At 38.2% G+C, this 19,706-nt stretch overlaps 1 protein-coding gene across 4 annotated transcripts in view; it reads right to left on the minus strand.

Annotated features, from left to right (window-relative positions):
* LOC125780413 (PH and SEC7 domain-containing protein 1) overlaps nt 1-19,706 on the minus strand; it is a 70,384-nt gene that overhangs the window by 44,609 nt on the left and 6,069 nt on the right. For 3 of the 4 annotated variants that reach the window (XM_049473892.1, XM_049473893.1, XM_049473895.1), the window contains exon 3: nt 18,211-18,300. In XM_049473892.1, coding sequence (XP_049329849.1) covers nt 18,211-18,300 — 90 coding nt within the window. Of the gene's footprint in view, nt 1-2,687; nt 4,393-18,210; nt 18,301-19,706 lie in introns of those variants that run through there. The other variant, XM_049473894.1, reaches the window with a different exon arrangement.

The raw sequence follows: 19,706 nt of genomic DNA on the forward strand, positions 1-19,706 counted from the left end.
GCTCAAATCTCAGAGATTTCAGCTGTCAGTTTCCACTGTGAGGAACATAGTGAGTAAATGGAAGAACCACAGGCACAGTTCTAGTTTTAAGACCTGAAGTGGCAGAACAAGTAAAAAAAATCTCAGATAATCAGAGGGGAAGGATGGTGAGAACAGTCATGATTAACCCACAGATCAGCTCCAAACACCTACAACATCATCTTCAGCTGCAGATGGAGTCACTGTGCATCTTTAGCTATTCAGTGCACTTTACACAAGGAGAGGCTGTATGGGAGAGAAATGCAGAAGAAGCCTTTTCTGAGCACACGCAACAAACAGAGTCGCTTGAGGTATGCTAAAGCTAAAGCACATTTAGACAAGCCAGCTTTATTTTAGAGTAAAGTGCTGTGGACTGATGTAACTAAAATTGAATGATTTGGAGTTATCTGATTTGACCAACCAATAATTTATAAAGGAAATTATGAAAATGATCAGGGGTGACCAAACTTTTTCATACCACTATAATATATATATATATATATATATATATATATATATATATATAAACAAACATGTGATTTAAACATTTTAGTAACACTTCTTATAATTCCTGTATTTATAGTGCATTACACAAGCATATATGATAATGACCTTATAATTACAGTCTGTAAGCCAGTAACCTATACATTGTTTGCTAAATATAACAACCTTTTTTAAACAATATACAATTTTTACAATGCTAAAATTATTTCTTAAAGGCCCTGGCAGGTTACTGCAAAATTCTGTACACTGAATTTTGTGCCATCTGGTTACTGACTGGATCTGCAGATCTAAAATGGCAAAAATAAAGGGGAAAAATGAGGATGTTCTAAAACTTTTGGCTGGCAGTTACATGTTGTATAGCTAATATAGAAAACTTTGAAATGGTTTCAACCACCAAAATTTCATTGCATATACACTGTATATGGATGTTTCTAAAAATATATATAAACGGCACTTTTGGTCCAAGGTCCAATATGTTGTATATGCTGTGTAGCCACTAGTGCTAGTACTAAATGAAATGGATAATGCCACCACTTCAAACACAAAAGATTTATTATAATAAATGCTTCCTAATACATTGCAGTTTTACTCAGATCAGATCATCATATTTGTTCTGTAACGGCTTTTAGACGGATCAGTGTTGTAACTGGTCATCACATCCTCCCTGTTCCTCTGCACACTTTTCCACCCAGTGAACTCTAACTCCCATGATGCACCAGCCAGTCATGTGACTCAGCCAGACAATTAGCAGTTGATTGGTAGATCAGACTCACCTGAGTTCTCATTCAGTTCAGCTGTTAACCCATATATAAAACATGTCTGTTTTTTTTAGCCTGTTGCAAAGTATTGCCACCTGTTGTTTTAACTGCATACTGATCCTTATTTTTTTGTTTGTTAATGCACACACGGCCTTCTTCTCTGGTTTTCTGATATATCTTATCTTTTCTGACTCTTATTTTTGTCATACATTTTTTTCTTTTTGGGCTGTGGTTTGGCTCTGGTTTTGACCTTGGCTTGTACTCTGAGTATGTTTTTTGGTTCAGCCCTGCATATTAAAAGCACTCCAAATTTTAACTGCAAACGTCTCATTCTGGTCTGTGACATCACACTGGTATCCAACTAACTAAACATTTACTAGGTGCTAGGTAAGTTATTTTAAAGCAGTTTGCTGGAAAACTCTTTAAAATAAAGGCGCTATCAGACAACCGCATCTTTATCTTATTTGAAAATGCACCTGGTTTACATAAATGGGACAAACAAAAAATAATAATGTAAAAATATTCACTTTTGGAGCATTTCCGAAGTCATTTTGGAGTATTTATATTAGATTATTAAAACAAAGAATAACTCTCAAATTCATATTATTTCAAAAAGTAACCAAAAAACACCAAAAATGGAGATACAAGTGTTTGCCTGACAACAATTATATGGAAGTTGTATTGAACACTACAATAGGTGAAGAAACATTCAAAACAGAGATGATATATGATGTGTGTGGAGGCCACATCTGACCTACTGTATATGTGTGTGAAGCATATGTTACTGTAACTTACAGATGATATCTAGAGGACCAAAAGTGTTTCTTCTCTGCTAGAACATATGTAGGAGTTTCAGAATAAAATACAAATGCCAGCTTAAAAAATTAAGCTCATGCTCCATGTTGGCTGTAACATTTCTACTCTGGTATGAAGAACTGCACTATGTAGTGAACGCTGTGCAGTCATATTAGTGTAAAACCCTGAAATATCACTTATTCAACACCTCAGTCAGCATATTTCTATCACTTTAGATACTGTTTCTGTATCTCGCATGTCTAGAAATGCATGTGAAAAGCGTGCCCTTTAGTGGTGGCTCAAAGTGTGTATTGTACATTAAAAGTGTAAGCTCCCCCTACAGTTGGAGAATTGATTTTGCTTTTACTTCACTGCTGTAAGTGCAAAAATACAATATGCCAATTCACAACCTTTTACACATGCATTTGTTGACAAGCTGAGAGCTTCAAAAGCAGCACCTGAAGCTGTAAGGCCAAATTGCTACATAATGTTTCTGAAAACGGTTTATTTTTTATTTTTTTCTTACAGTGTAGGTGTATTAGAGTGGTGAGTGATGCAATGAGGTGAAACAGGTAAACAGGTTATACAAGTCAGATGAGAAAGTCGGCGTACCCTCTTCCTCTTGCGGAACTGTGGGTGTTTCTGGCCGTCCTGAGCCTTGCCCAGCAGGTCGGGGAACACCAGCGGTTTGAGGGAGCGCGAGCGTGGCGTACGGGGGTAACGGAACGGATCCATCATACGAAAATCTCGGCCGTATCGGACGGAACACAGAGAGCGGGAGCGTAGGCGTCCTGCAGAGTGGAGACTGTTGACGCCGATCATAATGATTACAACCCTGAGCCTTAACCACAGCGCGCAGCAGGAGTTCAGAGGTTTTGGTCAGTATGGCCGATACTGAGGTCCAACCTGCTCCTTCTGAAAAATCTCCAAGCGGTGTCTGTTTATTGTTTTAACTTCTTATTTAGAGAGAAGGTGTAGATCTTTACTCCGAAGAGGTTGGAAATCCCCAACAAATGGACCAGAAGTCCAAGTATGGACAGAAGTGACTTAAAAAAAACTGTCCTAAAAAGAGTTCAAAATGTTGCTGAAGTCAAAGATCGTAATCCAGATTTTTATCAAGTGGAGCTCCATTCATAGTCCCACAAATGTGCTACCTTAATTGTTTCTGTCCAACTTTGAGATGAAACGGGCTTTGAGCAAGTCAAATCCACTTGAGCCATGTCGTCTAACTCACCCATTAAAACCCCATTACGGTTTAAAACAATACAAAAAAAGACCTGAATTGGGTTCAAAAATCTTTATCTATAGGTTTAATAGGTTTTTTTACACCTGTTGCTGCATGTCCACCAAACTCCAAACTGGTCCACCAAACAAGGCACCAACCAACCAGGCCCCTTCTTATATTCGAAACAGGTGACCGCTGATACAACAGCAGGTAAACGGCTCACAGAAACACACACTCACTCAAACACACAAAAACACACACACACACACACACACACTCACAGATGGCAAGGGATGCTTGCAGAAGTGCGAAAGGACAGCCAGAATCCAACAGATGGATGAAACGGGCAGAAACAGAGAGATGACAGAACAGAAGTGAGCGCACACCCACTCATACATGCAAAAACACACACTAACAGAGCTGGATTGGAGATTGAAGGGTCTTCCTTTCAACGTGCAGGAAGGTCCAGAGGGTCCGGTGGATCCAGATCTTTCCAAAAACGTACAAGCCCTCATATACGAAAAAAGAAAAAGAAAAACGCGGAAGGAATCTAAATTCATGCGCTAAATTACAAAACTGAAAAAAAGAAAACCGCTCTCTGGAATATCGAATCGAACCCCATCCCTCCTGTTGCTCTCCCGTCACTCCCACTCCTTCACCTCCTTCTCCTCTTCCTCCTTCTGCTCCTTCACCTCCACCAGCAAAGAAGAACCACCCGGCAGAAGCTTCAGAGCTTCACAGGACATGCGTCATTCTTCTCAATCTCAATCCATCTATTCATCCATCCATCTATCCATCTCTGCTCGCAAGGCTTCCTCTCCTCTCTTCTCTTATCTTCTCTGCTTTCCTTGTCTTATCTTGCCCTTCAGAGATGTGAACCCCCTCCAGCTTCAGAAGAAAGCTTCTTCCTTTTCCTCTCACTGTGATCCAGAGGAACAGTCCGGATCTGCCCGTTTCGGCCCCAGATTTGCAGTCGTTTTCCGCTGCGTTCCGTCCCTCTTCCCGTATCGCTCGATTCAAAGCGCCTGAGACTCTGAGAGACCTGATTGAGGCTGTGAGCTTCTCTCCTCCCTCCCTTTACCTCCCTCTCTCTCTCTCTCTCTCTCTCACTCTCAATGCATATCTCCCTCCCTCTGCGCTCGGATTCCCGGCAGCCAATCACGGTCGTCCAACTCGTCCACACACACACACACACACACAGTGCACACACACACTGAGCGCAGCACTACACTCCAAAAGCTGATTAACATTCTGCACTTGTCCTTTCTGTGAGGTGCGAAAGAGAGAGAGAGAGAGAAAGAGAGAAAGGGAGAGAGAGAGAGAGAGAGAGAGAGAGAGAGAGAGAGAGGAGAGATGAACGCAGAACAATCAGCACATGTGGGAATGTGTGAAATGCAGGGCACATTTTACAGTAGGAAGCTGCAGCAGTGTATTTCAATTAGAAACGCAGGGAGAATACAGCACCGCTCCATTGTCTTCTGCTGCTATTTTACTAGCCTTATCATTTACAGCACAGCGCTTCACACTCCCATATTCACATATTCAATTTCATTAAGCTTTCCTGTTAAACACGCAAACACATTTTGCTCCCAAAGCACGCAAACACCCACAGACCAACACAATCTAATGATGTAATGGCTGGCTTTTTCATATTGTAAATCAGAGTTTCTCAGCCCTGCACCTGGAGATTCACTGCTCTACACATTCTAGTGCTCTTCCTGCTTTAACACACAAATCTTAACTAAATAATGGGCTGTTAATGATCTGATTAGTGAAATCAGATGGGTTGCAAGCATGAAAAAAAATATCGAAACTGCTAGGAGATACAGGGGTTGGACAATGAAACTGAAACACCTGTCATCATTTTAGTGGGATTTTAGGTTTCATGGCTAAATTGGAGCAGGCTGGTGTTCAATCTTCATTAATTGCACATTGCACCAGTAAGAGCAGAGTGTGAAGGTTCAATTAGCAGGGTAAGAGCACAGTTCTGCTCTAAATATTACAATGCACACAACATTATGGGAGACACACCAGAGTTCAAAAGAGGACAAATTGTTGGTGCACGTCTTGCTGGAGCATCTGTGACCAAGACAGCAAGTCTTTGTGATGCATCAAGAGCCACGGTATCCAGGGTAATGTCAGCGTACCACCAAGAAGGACCAACCACATCCAACAGGATTAACTGTGGACGCTGTAAGAGGAAGCTGTCTGAAAGGGATGTTCGGGTGCTAACCCGGATTGTATCCAAAAAACATAAAACCACGGCTGATCAAATCACGCAGAATTCAATGTTCACCTCAACTCTCCTGTTTCTACCAGAACTGTCTATCCAGTCAATAAATTATTGTGGTCTAAAACCAGGTGTTTTAGTTTTATTGTCCAACCCCTGTAGGCCTCCGTGACCAAGGTTTAGAAATACTAAATCAAATTACCTCAATAATAATGGAGGAAAACCAATGAAGAAGTAATAAGAAATACTGTGATGTAAGCACACTCAGTAGCATTATTTATTCTCCTGCTCCAGACAGGATTGATGGGTAAAACCTTCCCACTGGCTCCTCTTACTATCCAGTTGTACACTATGCATGTACCTACAAAGTTAGTAATCACACTTCAACTGTGAGAGACAGAATCTAAAAAATATCCAAAAAAATCACCCTGTATTCATTCAGAAATTTAAATGAACAGTAAATACAGTAAATGTCTATGCTTTTTTACTTTATGTCTTCGTGTTAAAGCAGGACTTTTAAACGAGCAATATTGCTCAAAAGGCAACGCTGTTGTTTTTACTTTTGTTTTGCACTCAGGAAAAAAACGCTGCTGTGTTCAGGCACAAAATAAATGCTCTGCACATCATTACTAATTGTGACTTCATTGTGTTCTATGGTAATATAAAACTATATTAAAGTCCTCATATGTGGACGTATTTTTTCTCAGAAACTACATTATGTAAAAATATATTTTTTGTTTTTTTTAATCAGGTGCCAATTAGCCTAAATAGCAAAGATAAATAAAAAATGAATGCCATGCAAGAGTTTGAGTCTTTAAAGAGGTCAGTCATTTCCTGTAGTTCTTGTCCAAGTTTGCACACACTACAGCAGAGATTTTGTCCCACTTCTCCATTCAGATCTTCTCCAGATCCTTCATGTTTCCAGGCTGTTGCTGGGCAACACTGAGCTTCAGCTCCCCCCAAATATTTTCAATTGGGTTCAGATTTGGAGACCATCAAGGTTCACTCTAAGACTCTGAAATGCCTCTTACGAAGCCTCTTATTAGTTGCACTTGTGTTCTGGGTCATTGTCATGCTGGAAGACCCAGACACGATCCATCAGGTGATCAAATACTTATTTCATGCAATAAAAAAGAGAATTAATTCTTTAAAAATAAAACAATATGATGTCTCTCAGTGCATCAAATATGTATTTTCCCCACTGTATGTGTATATCTTATGTAATAGATGACTAGCTGGTCTGCCTATTCTCTACTGCTGAGAGTGACTTTACAGTTAGGTCCATGCATGCATGTGGATTTATACTTAAATAAATGCAATGCAAGTGTAGACTTTCCCGGTTTAATTCAAATAGTTGAACAAAAACTATTCTATGAAGTGTTTAGGAACTGAAATCACTTTTCTACAAAGCCTTCTTATTTCAGGGACTCAAAAGTAATTAGAAAAATTTACTTTACTATGAAAAAATGCTCATTTTTAATATTTTGTGGCGAATCATTTGCAGGCAAAGATTTCCTGAAGCCAAGTCTGGAACCCATGTACATCACCAAACACTGAGTTTCCTCCTTTATGATGCTTTGACAGACCTTAAGTGCAGCTGTATTTAGTTGATGGCTGTTTGTGGGTCTTTCTACCTTTAGTTTTGTCTTAAGCAAGAAGTAAAATGCTGCTTGATCACACTGAGATCTAGTGATTGACTCGGCCACTGCAGAATATTCTGCTTCTTTACCTTAAAAAATTCCCGGGATACTTTCACAAAATGTTTTGGGTCATTGTCCATCTGCACCAGTCCAATCACCCTTTTGGTTGCATTTGGTTGAATCTGAGCAGAAAGTAAATCCCTGTAAACTTTAGAATTCATCCTTCTGTTTCTGTCTTCTGTCACATCATCAATCAGCACTAGTGACCCAGTGCCACTGCAAGCCATGCACACCCATCCACCACCATGTTTTACAGAGGATACGGTGACCTTTCTGTCGAGCCATTTCAAGCATTTTCCATACTTTCTTTGTCCCATCGTTCTGGTACAGGCTGATTTTAGTTTTTACATGTCCAAAGAACACTGTTCCAGAACTGACCTGGCTTCTATCAAACCTTGTGGTGAACCTTTTGTAATTGCTCTCATTAAGTTTTCTCCTTATGATAGACCTCCTTCCTGGAGACTGTTCTTCACCATGCCTCACTGTCGTCTTCTGTGGACGTCCAAGACTTTTTAAGTTCCTGAGTTCACTACTTCACTCTTTTTTTATCTGAATGTACCTGTTATTTTGGCCACTCCTAACATTTCCTCTTTCTTTAATTTGTCCAATTACCTTTGAGCCTCTGAAATGAGGAAGCTTTGTAGATAAAAGGTTGCAATTCCTAAAGGTTTCATAGAATATTTTTATTCTATTCTTCACATTAAACCTGAAGGCTTACACTTCCATTGCATATAATTTGTCTTATTTAAAATCCAATCTGGTGGCATGCAGAGGCATATACTGAGGATTGTATCACTGTCCAAATATTTATGTATTTAACTGTCTGTTGGCAAATCACTCATACACTAAATGACCGAAATGTTTCAGTTATTAATTGTCTAAGATGATGACTGGCTCTAAGTAACAGTACTAAATGAGGGCAACTGCAATTTGATTAATGTAAACCTGAAATGATTTACTACATATAGCAGTTAGTAATAAGAAGTACATTAGTACATTAGTACAACTCTTTTTGGCAGTAATAGCGTCCTTCCGATGTGAAAAACAGCTTAAGACAAGTTTCTTGCAGTGATCAACAGGAATCTTAGCCCATTCCTCATGGGCAAAGGCCTCCAGTTCTTTTACATTCTTGAGCCTGCGTGTTGAAATTGCCTTCTTTAATCCCCACCAGAGATTTTTTATTGGATTTAAGGCAGGGGATTGAGATGGCCACTCCAGAATCTTCCAGCCCTTCTTCTGCAACAAAGCCATGGTAGAATTGGAGGTATGTTTGGGATCGTTGTCCTGTTAGAAGGTCCATCATCTACCAAGCTTCAGCTTTATCACTGACTGCATGACATTTCCACCCAAGACCTCCTGGTAGTTGACTGTATTCATGGTACCTTCCACATGGTGGAGATTCCCTTTACCTGATCTTATTGTCTTGGCTGATCACCTGAATATCTCCTTCTGACAAGTCCTGTGGCAGTTCCTCAGCTTTCAGCCAGGGATTTTTCTCCATCTTTCCTTTCTCCTATAACAACAGCATCCTCTTTCTGCCACGCTGAGGTAGCGTTTCTACTGTGCTTTTTACTGTACTGTTTTTTGATTTGTTTAATGTCTTTGACATATGTTTTACATCCATATTCTTGCTTATGAAGAGCAATTGCCTTCTCTCTCAACATCTTCGACCATTCCCTGGACTTCACCATGTTGCAGAGACGCCATTAACTGTCTAGAAGGGGCTGAGTACCCAAGCCCTTTTAAATCAGCTTAATTGCTGCTTGTTATGGTTCTATTCACATCTACAGGTGCTTTCAGTGCCCGATTAGAAACACCTGGTTAAATGTCTGTTCTTGAGAATGGTAATCTTTAAGAGGTTAAACAATTGTCAAATAATGGTTGAATAAATGTGTTGCTATACTAGAAAACCTTGTCTATTTCTGAATTTGTCTATAATATATTAATTCCTTTTTTATCTGATTGTGAACAAGATAAAAATAAATGTTGCTAAAACATTAAGTGCAGTGGGGGTTGAATCTTGGTTCCTTCCAAGATTTCTTTTTTCTCCAGCTCTTCTCCAGTGGTTCTGTTTTGCTTTGTTTTGCTTTGCAACATCAGTTGTAAAAATCACTGTATAAGTACATTGTGTTTGATTTGATACACAGTAAAGCCCATTTTCCACTTCTGGGCCAAACTTACGGTGTAGTCTACGCTTATCCAGCAAAAGTGTGTTATGCAGTGAAGCGGGTTTATACTTCTGCATGCGCGGATCAGCGGCTCTGCAGATCAAACGGCGAAGGTGGGAACATGAGGCCTGGCGGACCAATCATAGCTGCGGCTGTCTGTGTCCCACGATGCGTAGTTACATTTCCAGAGAGATGCACGTCAAGCTGCGGCGTAAGATACGCAGCAACGCGTAGGCTACAGTGTAGGTTTGACACATAAGTATAAATTGGCCTTAAGTAGGGTCAACTAATTCGATTTCACAGTGTAGAGAGAGATCTCCTGCAACTCCACCCAAAGTTCTGACATATACATCATTTTCCCCCTCTATTACAGTGTGTAGAAGATCAACATGATTCTAAAGCTGTTTTTGTGTTTGTTTCAGATCAAACTGCTGTATAATGTTGATGTCAGACCGATGTAAATCAACAACAACGTAAAATGACTGTGTATTTCTGATGCTTTTAATGAACAGCGGTCGCACTCGTTTAATCAGCTTCAGCACTGCCGGGGCCTGACGTCTCTCCACTATCATCCCAGCGTGTGCCTCCCAACATGACAGCGTCCTTCAGGATGCAATTACCATTTATACAATTACTGCTGTCCTGGCAACGGCACCCACTCTTCACCAGAGCCAGAACATTCCCAGCACTGCTCCCAGTCTTACGTCACTCCGGTAAAGAGGCTCGGGTGTACCAGGTTCACGTACTGTGAGCTGGATCGGCTCGGCAGCAGAAATACTGTTTAGTGTGCGTTGGGGAAGAGTAGGAGGGAAGAAAGTAAGAGCTGGTGCTGCAAGAGAGAGAGAGAGATATAGCTGGAGGGAATACAGCGCAAGGGAGAGTGAGTGAGCGAGAGAGAGAGATAGGGAGAGAGAGAGAGAGAGCACATGGAATGGAGATAAAGACAAATGGAGAAAATAAAAACCCTGCTTTACCTATTATACAATAATACAGGTCTAAATTTCAGCTTGACACCTGGAATTGAATTGTGTGACTCGTGTGTCAATCATAAATTTACCTAAAACCGCTATTCTAATCATCCTTTGATACTTACACTGCAGGAAAAATAAGTATTTGCCCCTCTACTTATTTTTTATATCAGACAAAAATAACCTAATATAAAAAACTATTTTAAATTCTAAAAAATAATCTATTCAAACCAACCTGATTTTGAAAAAGTATTTTTGCCTTCTAAACCTAACAACTTGGTTGTGACACCTTGGCAGCAACAACTGCAATCAAGCTTTTACAATAACTGGTAATGAGTCTTTTACATCTCTGTGGAGGAATTTTGGTCACATTGGAGGGTTTTTGAGCATGAACCACCTATTTACGATGATGCCACAGCATCTCATTCAGACTTTCACTAGTGCACTCCAAAACATTTTTTTTTTTTTTTAGTCACTTAGAGGTGGATTGTTTGTGTGTTTTGGATCATTGTCCTGCTGCAGAACCCAAGTACGCCTGAGCTTGAGGTCACAAACTAATGGATGGACATTCTCCTCTTTAGGATTTTATGGTAGAAAGCAGAATGTCATCAATTACAGCAAGTTTTTCAGGTCGTAAAGCAGCAAAGCAGCTCCAGACCATCGCACTACCACCACTATGTTTTACATTCAGTATGATGCTCTTTTTCTGAAATTATGTGTTAGTTTTACCCAGATGTAATGGGACACACACTTTCCAAACAGTTCCACTTTTGTCACATCAGTCTACATAATATTTACCCAAAGTCCTGGGGATCATCAAGAAGTTTTTTGGTAAATGTGAGATGGGCCATTTTGTTATTTTTGGTCAGCAGTGGTTTTTGCCTTGGAAATCTCCCCATTTGTACCCAGTCACTTTCTTATTATTGCATCATTAACATTGACCTTTAACTGAGACCTGCAGTTGTTTAAATGTTGTTCTGGGTTCTTAAGTGGCCTCCTGGATGAGTTGTTCCTTCCCTTTTGGAATATTTTCGGTTGGCTGGCCCTTCTTGGGAAGGTTTACCAGTGTTCCATGTTTTTTCATTTGTGAATAATGGCTCTGTGTTTCTCTGGAGTCCCAAAACTTTAGAAAAGACTTTGTAACCTTTTCCAGACTAAAAGATGATCAATGACTAAATTAATTGCTTAGGGTGTTTAGACCTTTTAGCTGCTTCATGTTGTCAGTCAGGTACTATTTACAGAATGTTTTGATTCTACATGTCTGGCAATAATCAGGCCTGGTTATGAACAGTAGTGAAATTGAACTCAGCTTTCCAACAAATGTGGTTAATCACCGTGAATTCAGGGAGGAGAAAAGACCTGTAGTATCTATTATTGTTGTATCTACACTACAATAATACCAGAAAATCTCTCCAGCCATCATTCAAACAGGCTTTGATCCAAATAAATTATCCCAACCATCATCACTTTCCAAAGAACTTCTTTTCCTGCTGTTTTGTCCAATTATATCAAATGTTTCACCCACTAGCCTTTCCTCAGCATCCCTGCAGTAATGACTTCAGCACCACGGACAGCGCAACAGAATTAATGACGTACTTTATCAAAACCATCCGTCTAAAACTGTGTAGACTCCTGTGTAGCTACCTTTTAAATAAAGTGTTATAGAAAATCTGATCTGCTCTGTACAGACCCTGGTGGAAAAAAAAAAAAAAAAAAAAAAAAAAAAAAAAAAAGATATATATATATATATATATATACACGCAATTGTACTTAAAACATATGAAGAAATGTCTAATTATGCTGTAAATATACTAACAGATTGATGTACTTACCTAAAATATAGTAAAAGTACATTAATATCATGCTTTCATCAAATGTTTGAAAGTAAACTCTGATCATATGTTTTAAAAAGTACAATATAGTGGATTAAAAAAGACTACTATGAAGTACCCTGTAGTTCAATGTAATACAATATACTTCTAAAATACTTATTTCCAAATATACTTTTATACATTTTTAGCAAGTTTAGCATTTTTAGCAGTTACTGTAGTTCACTTAAATTACAATGTATCATGTAACTTTTTAAAAGGAAATTAAATTACTACTACTAATTTTTTTTTAAATAAAGTAAATTTGTAACATGCTACGATTGTAGTACGGTACACTAAAATATATTTTTATACCCAGCAAGTATATTAAAAGTGTGCTTCTTACAAAAGACAGGAAGAAGAAGCATATTTGTACTCTAATGTAAATATATTTAACATAAATTCTTAGTACATTCCTAATATACCTGGTGTAAATATGGGGTTACATACATGAAGTAGTATGTTTAAATGTTAAGTAAGTAGTTCCATTTCACCACAGTTAAGTACACTTAGCACAATTTAAGTAAAACTTTTGTAAAAATTTTATACAATTTAAGTATAGGTACAAAAAGTACAAATAAGTACAAAAAAAGTTCAGTTTTAGCTCTCTTTAAATATGCTGATTAATAATGTGGATAAAAATAAGCTTTAGTGCACTATAGAATAATAATTCTTAGTATACTTTAATCCACTTTCATTTTACTAAGGGAGCTGCGTTTCTGTAGAGGGACAGTCTTCCGGCAGCTGTGTTCTCAGATTAGGCATAATTAATAAGGCTTCTGGACAGAAGCAGTTTATGGAGCATTTTAAAGCTAACCAACACCCGCTAGAGTCTGGAGGTTTATGATGCTGATGTTGGCAGGCTGGTTAAGGTAGAATTGCTAGAGTACGGTGAAGTGGCAGAAAACAGAGAGGAAAAGTGATGATGTGTACTCTTGTGACTCAATCCTGCACTGTGAACAGGGGATTAATAATCTGGAGGAGGTCTGTGAGGTCATCGATGGTCACACAGAAGAGAGTGCAGAACCTGGTCATACCCAGTGGTGCTAGTTCTGCATTGATTACATGGTGGTCTATCTAGGGCTACTTTACACATTAAATGTATGGCAGTATTTTTATTTATCATATGTGGCACAGGTGTGTCAGTTGTGTTACTGTGTGAATCTCAAAACTCTATTGAATCTGACATTTTAAAGTTCTGATTTGGGCCATGCAATTACAATATGTCGTACTAAAATCTGACACACATTCAATTTGTGACTGCCAATGTGACTGTTTAAATGACTTTGAAGAATTCAGTAGTGGAACAAAATGCAACAGATCTCATAAATAATAGCCATGCAGTGTTCCTAATAAACTGGCCAAACACAGCTATGGATTATTCATGCATCAACATAAAAAGAACAGTCATAAAAAAATGTTTAAAAAACAAAATGACAAAAATGAAAGCGAAACTTTATGTAAAGCACTGCCGTTCAGACAGATCTCAGATTTGGGTCACATCAATATGATTGTTTGAACGGTCAAAACTAAATATCACATTTCAGTCTAAAGGGCTTAAATTCAAGTATAAGAAATGTGACCAGGCCAGAAATCATGTGGTCATCTTCAGACACGGCCTCCAACCAGACCTGAAGAACACCAGTACTGTAGGTGTTGTTAGTCTACTCCATGCTGCTCCTGGGAGGTTCAAGCCTGTGTTCACACTACATACAGAGTTTTGTTAGAAACTTTGTGAAGCATCCTCCTCCACTTTTGCATCTTCTAGCAAGAAAAAAGCTATTCTCAGCTAGTGCTGGACGATATGGCCAAAACGTATATCACGATATATTCCTTAATCTCGGTCGATGCGATATAATTTCGATATCGATATAAATACTTTGAAGGCCTCCGAAAAACTACTAAGAATCCCTGTAATGGAAATCTGTACACTACTGTCTGAAATTTAAATTTAATCTTTAAAACCTCCTCTCACAAAAACTGTATAATACTTTATAAACAAAAAATATCAGAATAAATCAATGCTCACTTTTATTTGCATGTTGCAAAATAAAAATATGACATCTCTGTCAAACACAAACCTATAACCTATATACTACATATTACCAATATAAATAACTTTACATTATAACAGAGGCAGAGCTTCTTATTCTTTTGTAAACATATTTATCAGATCAAAAGTGCTTTAACCAGGATAAGGAATACAAAAAGCCTTCACATATATAAAAGGAACATGTAAATAAACAAACCTATATCAACTATAAACTTAGATACAACCTTAAGTACAAAAGTGTTTCAGATATTGTGTGTAGTGAAACTGCTTGAAGTGGTGGAACAGACCGAACCAGAGCGCAGCGGAGCTTCATTGCGGGAGACTTTTTGGTGCGGACCGTAGCGAAGCCGAGATCCACTCGGTTAGGGCCGGTTTCGCTTCATCGCGGGAGGCTTTAGGTGCGACGCAGAGTGGCACAGAGCTGACCCAGGCCTAGCCTAGCCTAGCCTAGCTGGCTACATGCCTGTATGATTACATCATTACGCAGTGACGTAGCCCGGCTATGGAGGCTGATTGTGTTCAGCTCTGCAGTGAACTGACGCCGCTTAAAACGGCTGTCTGTGACAGATTCTGTACTTATACATATCGATATGCCACAAAAATGATATCACCGTTATTGAAACATTTCTTATCGCGATAAATACCGATATCGAAATGTTGTCCAGGCCTATTCTCAGCTCAGACAGACAATTCTAGCCAGGGGTCACTGGTCATAATCACTTTAAAACACTTCTAATTATCTCAATACCGATACTGACATAATACCACTGAACATCAGACACTACTGGAAAAATACAAGATTGAACATAAAACTAAAGACTTTTCTTTTTTATTAATATTAAAAAAAGAAACTGAAAAGATGAACAATTTGATCATAAGTCTATGGTATTTCTCTGGTAGTTAACTTTGTATTTGAAAGTTGAAAGCAGATCACATTGATTACTCCTTTTAAAACAATACAAGTTTTAGGGTCAAAGATTCATAGTGGGTCATCGATCAGTGCTTTGATTCACTTGATGGCTGAAAAAAAGGCATTTAAACATTGCATTTGCTAAAATTGTGTGAATTATCATGTGATCTTTGTGATGTTTGGAGTATTTAAGTATTTAACTTACACTCTCCAATGGCTGACGAGTCGACTCATAAAACTCAATAAATTTGGATCACAAAACTCGATTCAATGATTCACAACATTGTTTAAAGAAGCATGCAGTGGCCATAAAGTGATCACATGATACACACATCAGTTAAAATTATAATAAAATTATAGTAGAAGTGAAACATATCTGTACAATGGATCAAACAAATAAAAAATATGCAACATCAAAGTCAAATGTGTGTTTTTTTTTTTTTTTTTCCAATTTAAGTCCGCCCCAGTACACTCTCCACAGTCTCTACAGTGCTGATCTATCTGTCAATAATCACTAACTAACAGGCACAACCAACGTGTTTATTCATTTATTTCTTCCATTGACATGTTGTGTATTTTTCTGCTGAGGTCATGACCCCATACAGTCAATAGTAACTATGTCAATGAGTTTACCATCAATAAACCAACAACATCAGCCAACAGACCCCAGTTAAAGACCCTCCAGTGAGCCGTAATGGCAGTTGTTCCCAATGACCAATCCTAAATAAAACATCCTCTTAACAGGAAAACAAATTCAGAGACCGAGTCTTAACGAAGCAAACCTCGTTAACATTCATTAGCATAAGGCCAGGCATGCTGCTGATTGATTTCAGACTGTGCCTGTGGGCCTAATGAGAGGAACCCAAATATGCCTGACTTCCTATCTCTGACACAAAGGCAATGATGTAATAATGAAATCTAATGAAAAACAGCCTAATGGGGAGAATATTCCCTCAGGATAAACGCAGTGAAACAGCAGAGCACGAAACACAACAGACCATTGACCGCTCACTCGTTTATTTATTCACTCGCTCTGTTAATCACACAGCGTACCTGTTGTACAAAGCAGTCTGGGTATGTTAGATTATAAATCATTATGATCTAATGCAGTATTTATTTATGTACCATATTTTTCGCACTATAAGGCACACCTAAAATGTTTCTTTAATTTGAACAAAAATCGCCAGTGTGTGTTATAATCCAGTGAGCCCTCTGTACAAATTCTACCAGTCAGGTATTAAGGAGCAGTAAACCCACTCTGCTGAAGTACAGCGTTATACAGGAGTCTCTCCAGGATAGTTTCTCCACCCCGAGGCTGGAGCAGCATTCAGGGTTCTGTGTAAATGTAATGCTTTTTAAGATCTTTCTAAGACCTCAATAAATATGATTTATTTATTTAAAACCCAAAAAATGTAGTCATAATTTCTTAATTATTATTTCTTAATTTCATAGTTTCGGAAATCAAAACTTAACGTTTCCAATTTTTTCATTTTTTTTCTTTAAATTTTGTTTCCTTTTGATGCATAACTGAGCTAACATAGCATATGTAAGTAGCATTACTTTAAACAACACACTAAATTGCATGTAGGAAGCAAAAAAAAGAAAAAAAAAAAAAACACAAAGTATACCTACAGCAATTTTACAGTAAATTTAAGACAAATTAAGACCTTAATTCTTCAGATTTTAATTTAAGACATTTTAAGACTTTTTAAGGACCTGCGGGAACCCTGGTTTTAGCAGCTAACTGCAGCGCTAGCTCTTTTGCTGTTCAGAGGTGAGAATTTCCGTGTTAAAACAAGCTTCAATATATAAATAGCAGTGGTGTCAATCAATTCAAAAATTTAATCCGATTAATCACAACAAAATTCTGCGATTAACTGCAATTAATCACATTTGTTTTTTCTCAGACGTAAATTATTATAGTGGATATTTAAATGTACATAAAGGAATGAATGTAAGAAATGTAAAATACAATTATATGTATATTAGTTGAGTCAATTAAAATAATGATATATACTTGTATGTTTGAGGAGTGATAAAAATCAATGCAGGGTGCTGGAATAAAGAATGCATGATAAATTGGACTGTAAAATTGTGAGGATTACTGAATTCCAACTTAATTTTAATATTTAAAAAATATCAGAGATGAGCAGTGCAGTGCAGGAGTGCCGGTGTGTGTGTGTGTGTGTGTGTGTGTGGGTGCGTGTATCAGTAAGAGAGAGAGAGAGAACTCTAACCGGGTCTGAGCTGGGAGTCTGAACCGGAGTGTTACTGCTGGACACCGTAACAGTGCGCTGTTCAGTCGTTCAGCCAGAAAACTAATCAGTGTGTTGGGCAAGGGCGGGGCAGATTACAGCGGAAGTAGGAGTCAAACTTGGTGCCTTAATTAACTTGCGTTATAAAAATAGTAACGCGTTACTGATTACAAATGAACATCGGGCGTTAACGCTTTAACGTTGACACCCCTAATAAATAGTAAGTCAAGGCGTGAACAGCTAGCTCATCGTGCCCTGGCTTAAAGGATCACTCAGGGTTCCTCAGTGTAGCACTGTCAGGCAGCATTTACTAGCGTTAAGTTCTGGTAACCATGCTGTTTAAAAACAAAAAATACTGGAAATCTAAGCTTAATTTAAGTAAACTGAAGTGCTTTACTTACCAAAAAACACAGCTTTCAGGAGAGAAATCTGTGTAGATTAATATCCAGCGCTCATTTGACTTTGAAAGAAAATATTTTTTAAGAATTACAGTTTTGTTTACTTAGGCGCTTCTCCCGACTTTTCCATTAGAAGGGAAACATGATGACACCCTTGTTTCTTACTATTGTCACTTAATATGCGCCTTATACTCTGATACACCACATGTATGTATGAAAATAGACCAGACAATAGACATTCACTGATAGTGTGCCTCATAATCCGTTCCTCCTTATAGTGCAAAAAATCCGATATACATATTTATGTATGTAAATGTGTGTGTGTTCTCATGCCTGTATGAGAAATCTCTGCTAATCTACCTTAAGGAGCTCTCTTGGGAAATCATGGCCGCTGTTCAGTCCCTCCAGATTCCCGATGAACTGAGTGCAGGACATCCGCTTTCCAATGTTCTGCCAACAGAGAGTCGCAGTTAATAGAGATTCATTAATATGAGAATAGAGTGAAGATGATGGTATTAATCATGTTGTTGCTGTCCAATGAAAAGCATGCATGTCCAAAATGGTATGTTTACAGAGGAAGGCAAAAATATTCTTAAGGTTAAATGGAATGCTTTTCAATGTCAGTTTAATTTATCTTTCTATTGATCCTCTCATCCATAGTTATTTATACAGCATGCAATGTAATTAATAAATTAATGCATTAATCCATAAAAATAGACAGCAGCATTATATGCAAAAATATACAACATTGGTAACAAGGACTTATTTCCAATGAAAATGGTAAGTAAATGGCAAAAATGTTATTACGTTTAATTAAAATCAATGTAAAATGATTTTGTTGCAAGTCATTTCAGAGCATTTCTATTAGTCCTTTCATCCAAAATTATGTAGACAAAGCAAGTAACAGTTCAAACAATGGAGAAAACAAAAACGTGGGTACATTCATCTGCATTTAATTTGCTGAAAAATGTAACATGTATTTCTATAGGGTTACATTACTTAAAAATTCAGCTTTTCTGGAGTTCAGCAAATACAAACAAATTAAAATACAGACATGTGCAAAATACTAGAGACCCAGACTTGAGTAAAGGTATAAGTGCTTTATCAAAATATGACTTGAGTAAAAGTAAAAAGTGTTATTTAAGCTTCATACTTAAGTAGCTACTTTTTCAAATTATTTCTACTCAACTACTGAAAGTATTGTGTAGTTATTACAGAAATAGTCAAAAGTTGGAATATCATATTGTTTATATAATTAAAAATCTTTAGGCTAACACTCAATTCTAGAGATGGGACAATTGATCGGCAATGTATCGGTATCGGTTGATTTTCAGCCAAAATTTTCAGCCAATATTCCTCTGATTTAGTCGATCCGATTCAGAAGTTAAGCAGTTAAGCTGTGCTGTGTGGGCATGGCTGGTGAAACTGCAGTAAGCTGCAGTTCCTCATCCAACCACTAGCTGAAGCAGGAACCCATCTGTCTTTACCCACTCAGTGCTAAAAGCTCAGCCACAAGCTACAGGCTCAGCTCAGCTCAGCTCAGCTCAGCCCAGTTAGGCTGGAGCATTTTTACAGTTTCTGCAGTTTATATGTGTAGGACCAATGCGCCACATAGTGAAAATAAAATAAGGGTTTTAACTCCACTAACCGGATAATAGTTCATCTTTCAGCCCAACCAGTGAGTAACAGAGCTAGTTAGCTCAGCTAACTCAGCTCAAGCGAATAGCAGCAGCTTGTGAGCTAGTTAGCTCAGAAGCTAACAGCAGCAGAGGACTATAGTTTAGACCAGGGGTCTCAAAGTAGCGGCCCGCGGGCCACATGCGGCCCGCGACGCGGTTTCATACGGCCCCTCACGG

This window comes from Astyanax mexicanus, unplaced genomic scaffold (assembly GCF_023375975.1).
Source record: "Astyanax mexicanus isolate ESR-SI-001 unplaced genomic scaffold, AstMex3_surface scaffold_47, whole genome shotgun sequence".
Classification (NCBI taxonomy): Eukaryota; Metazoa; Chordata; class Actinopteri; order Characiformes; family Acestrorhamphidae; genus Astyanax; species Astyanax mexicanus.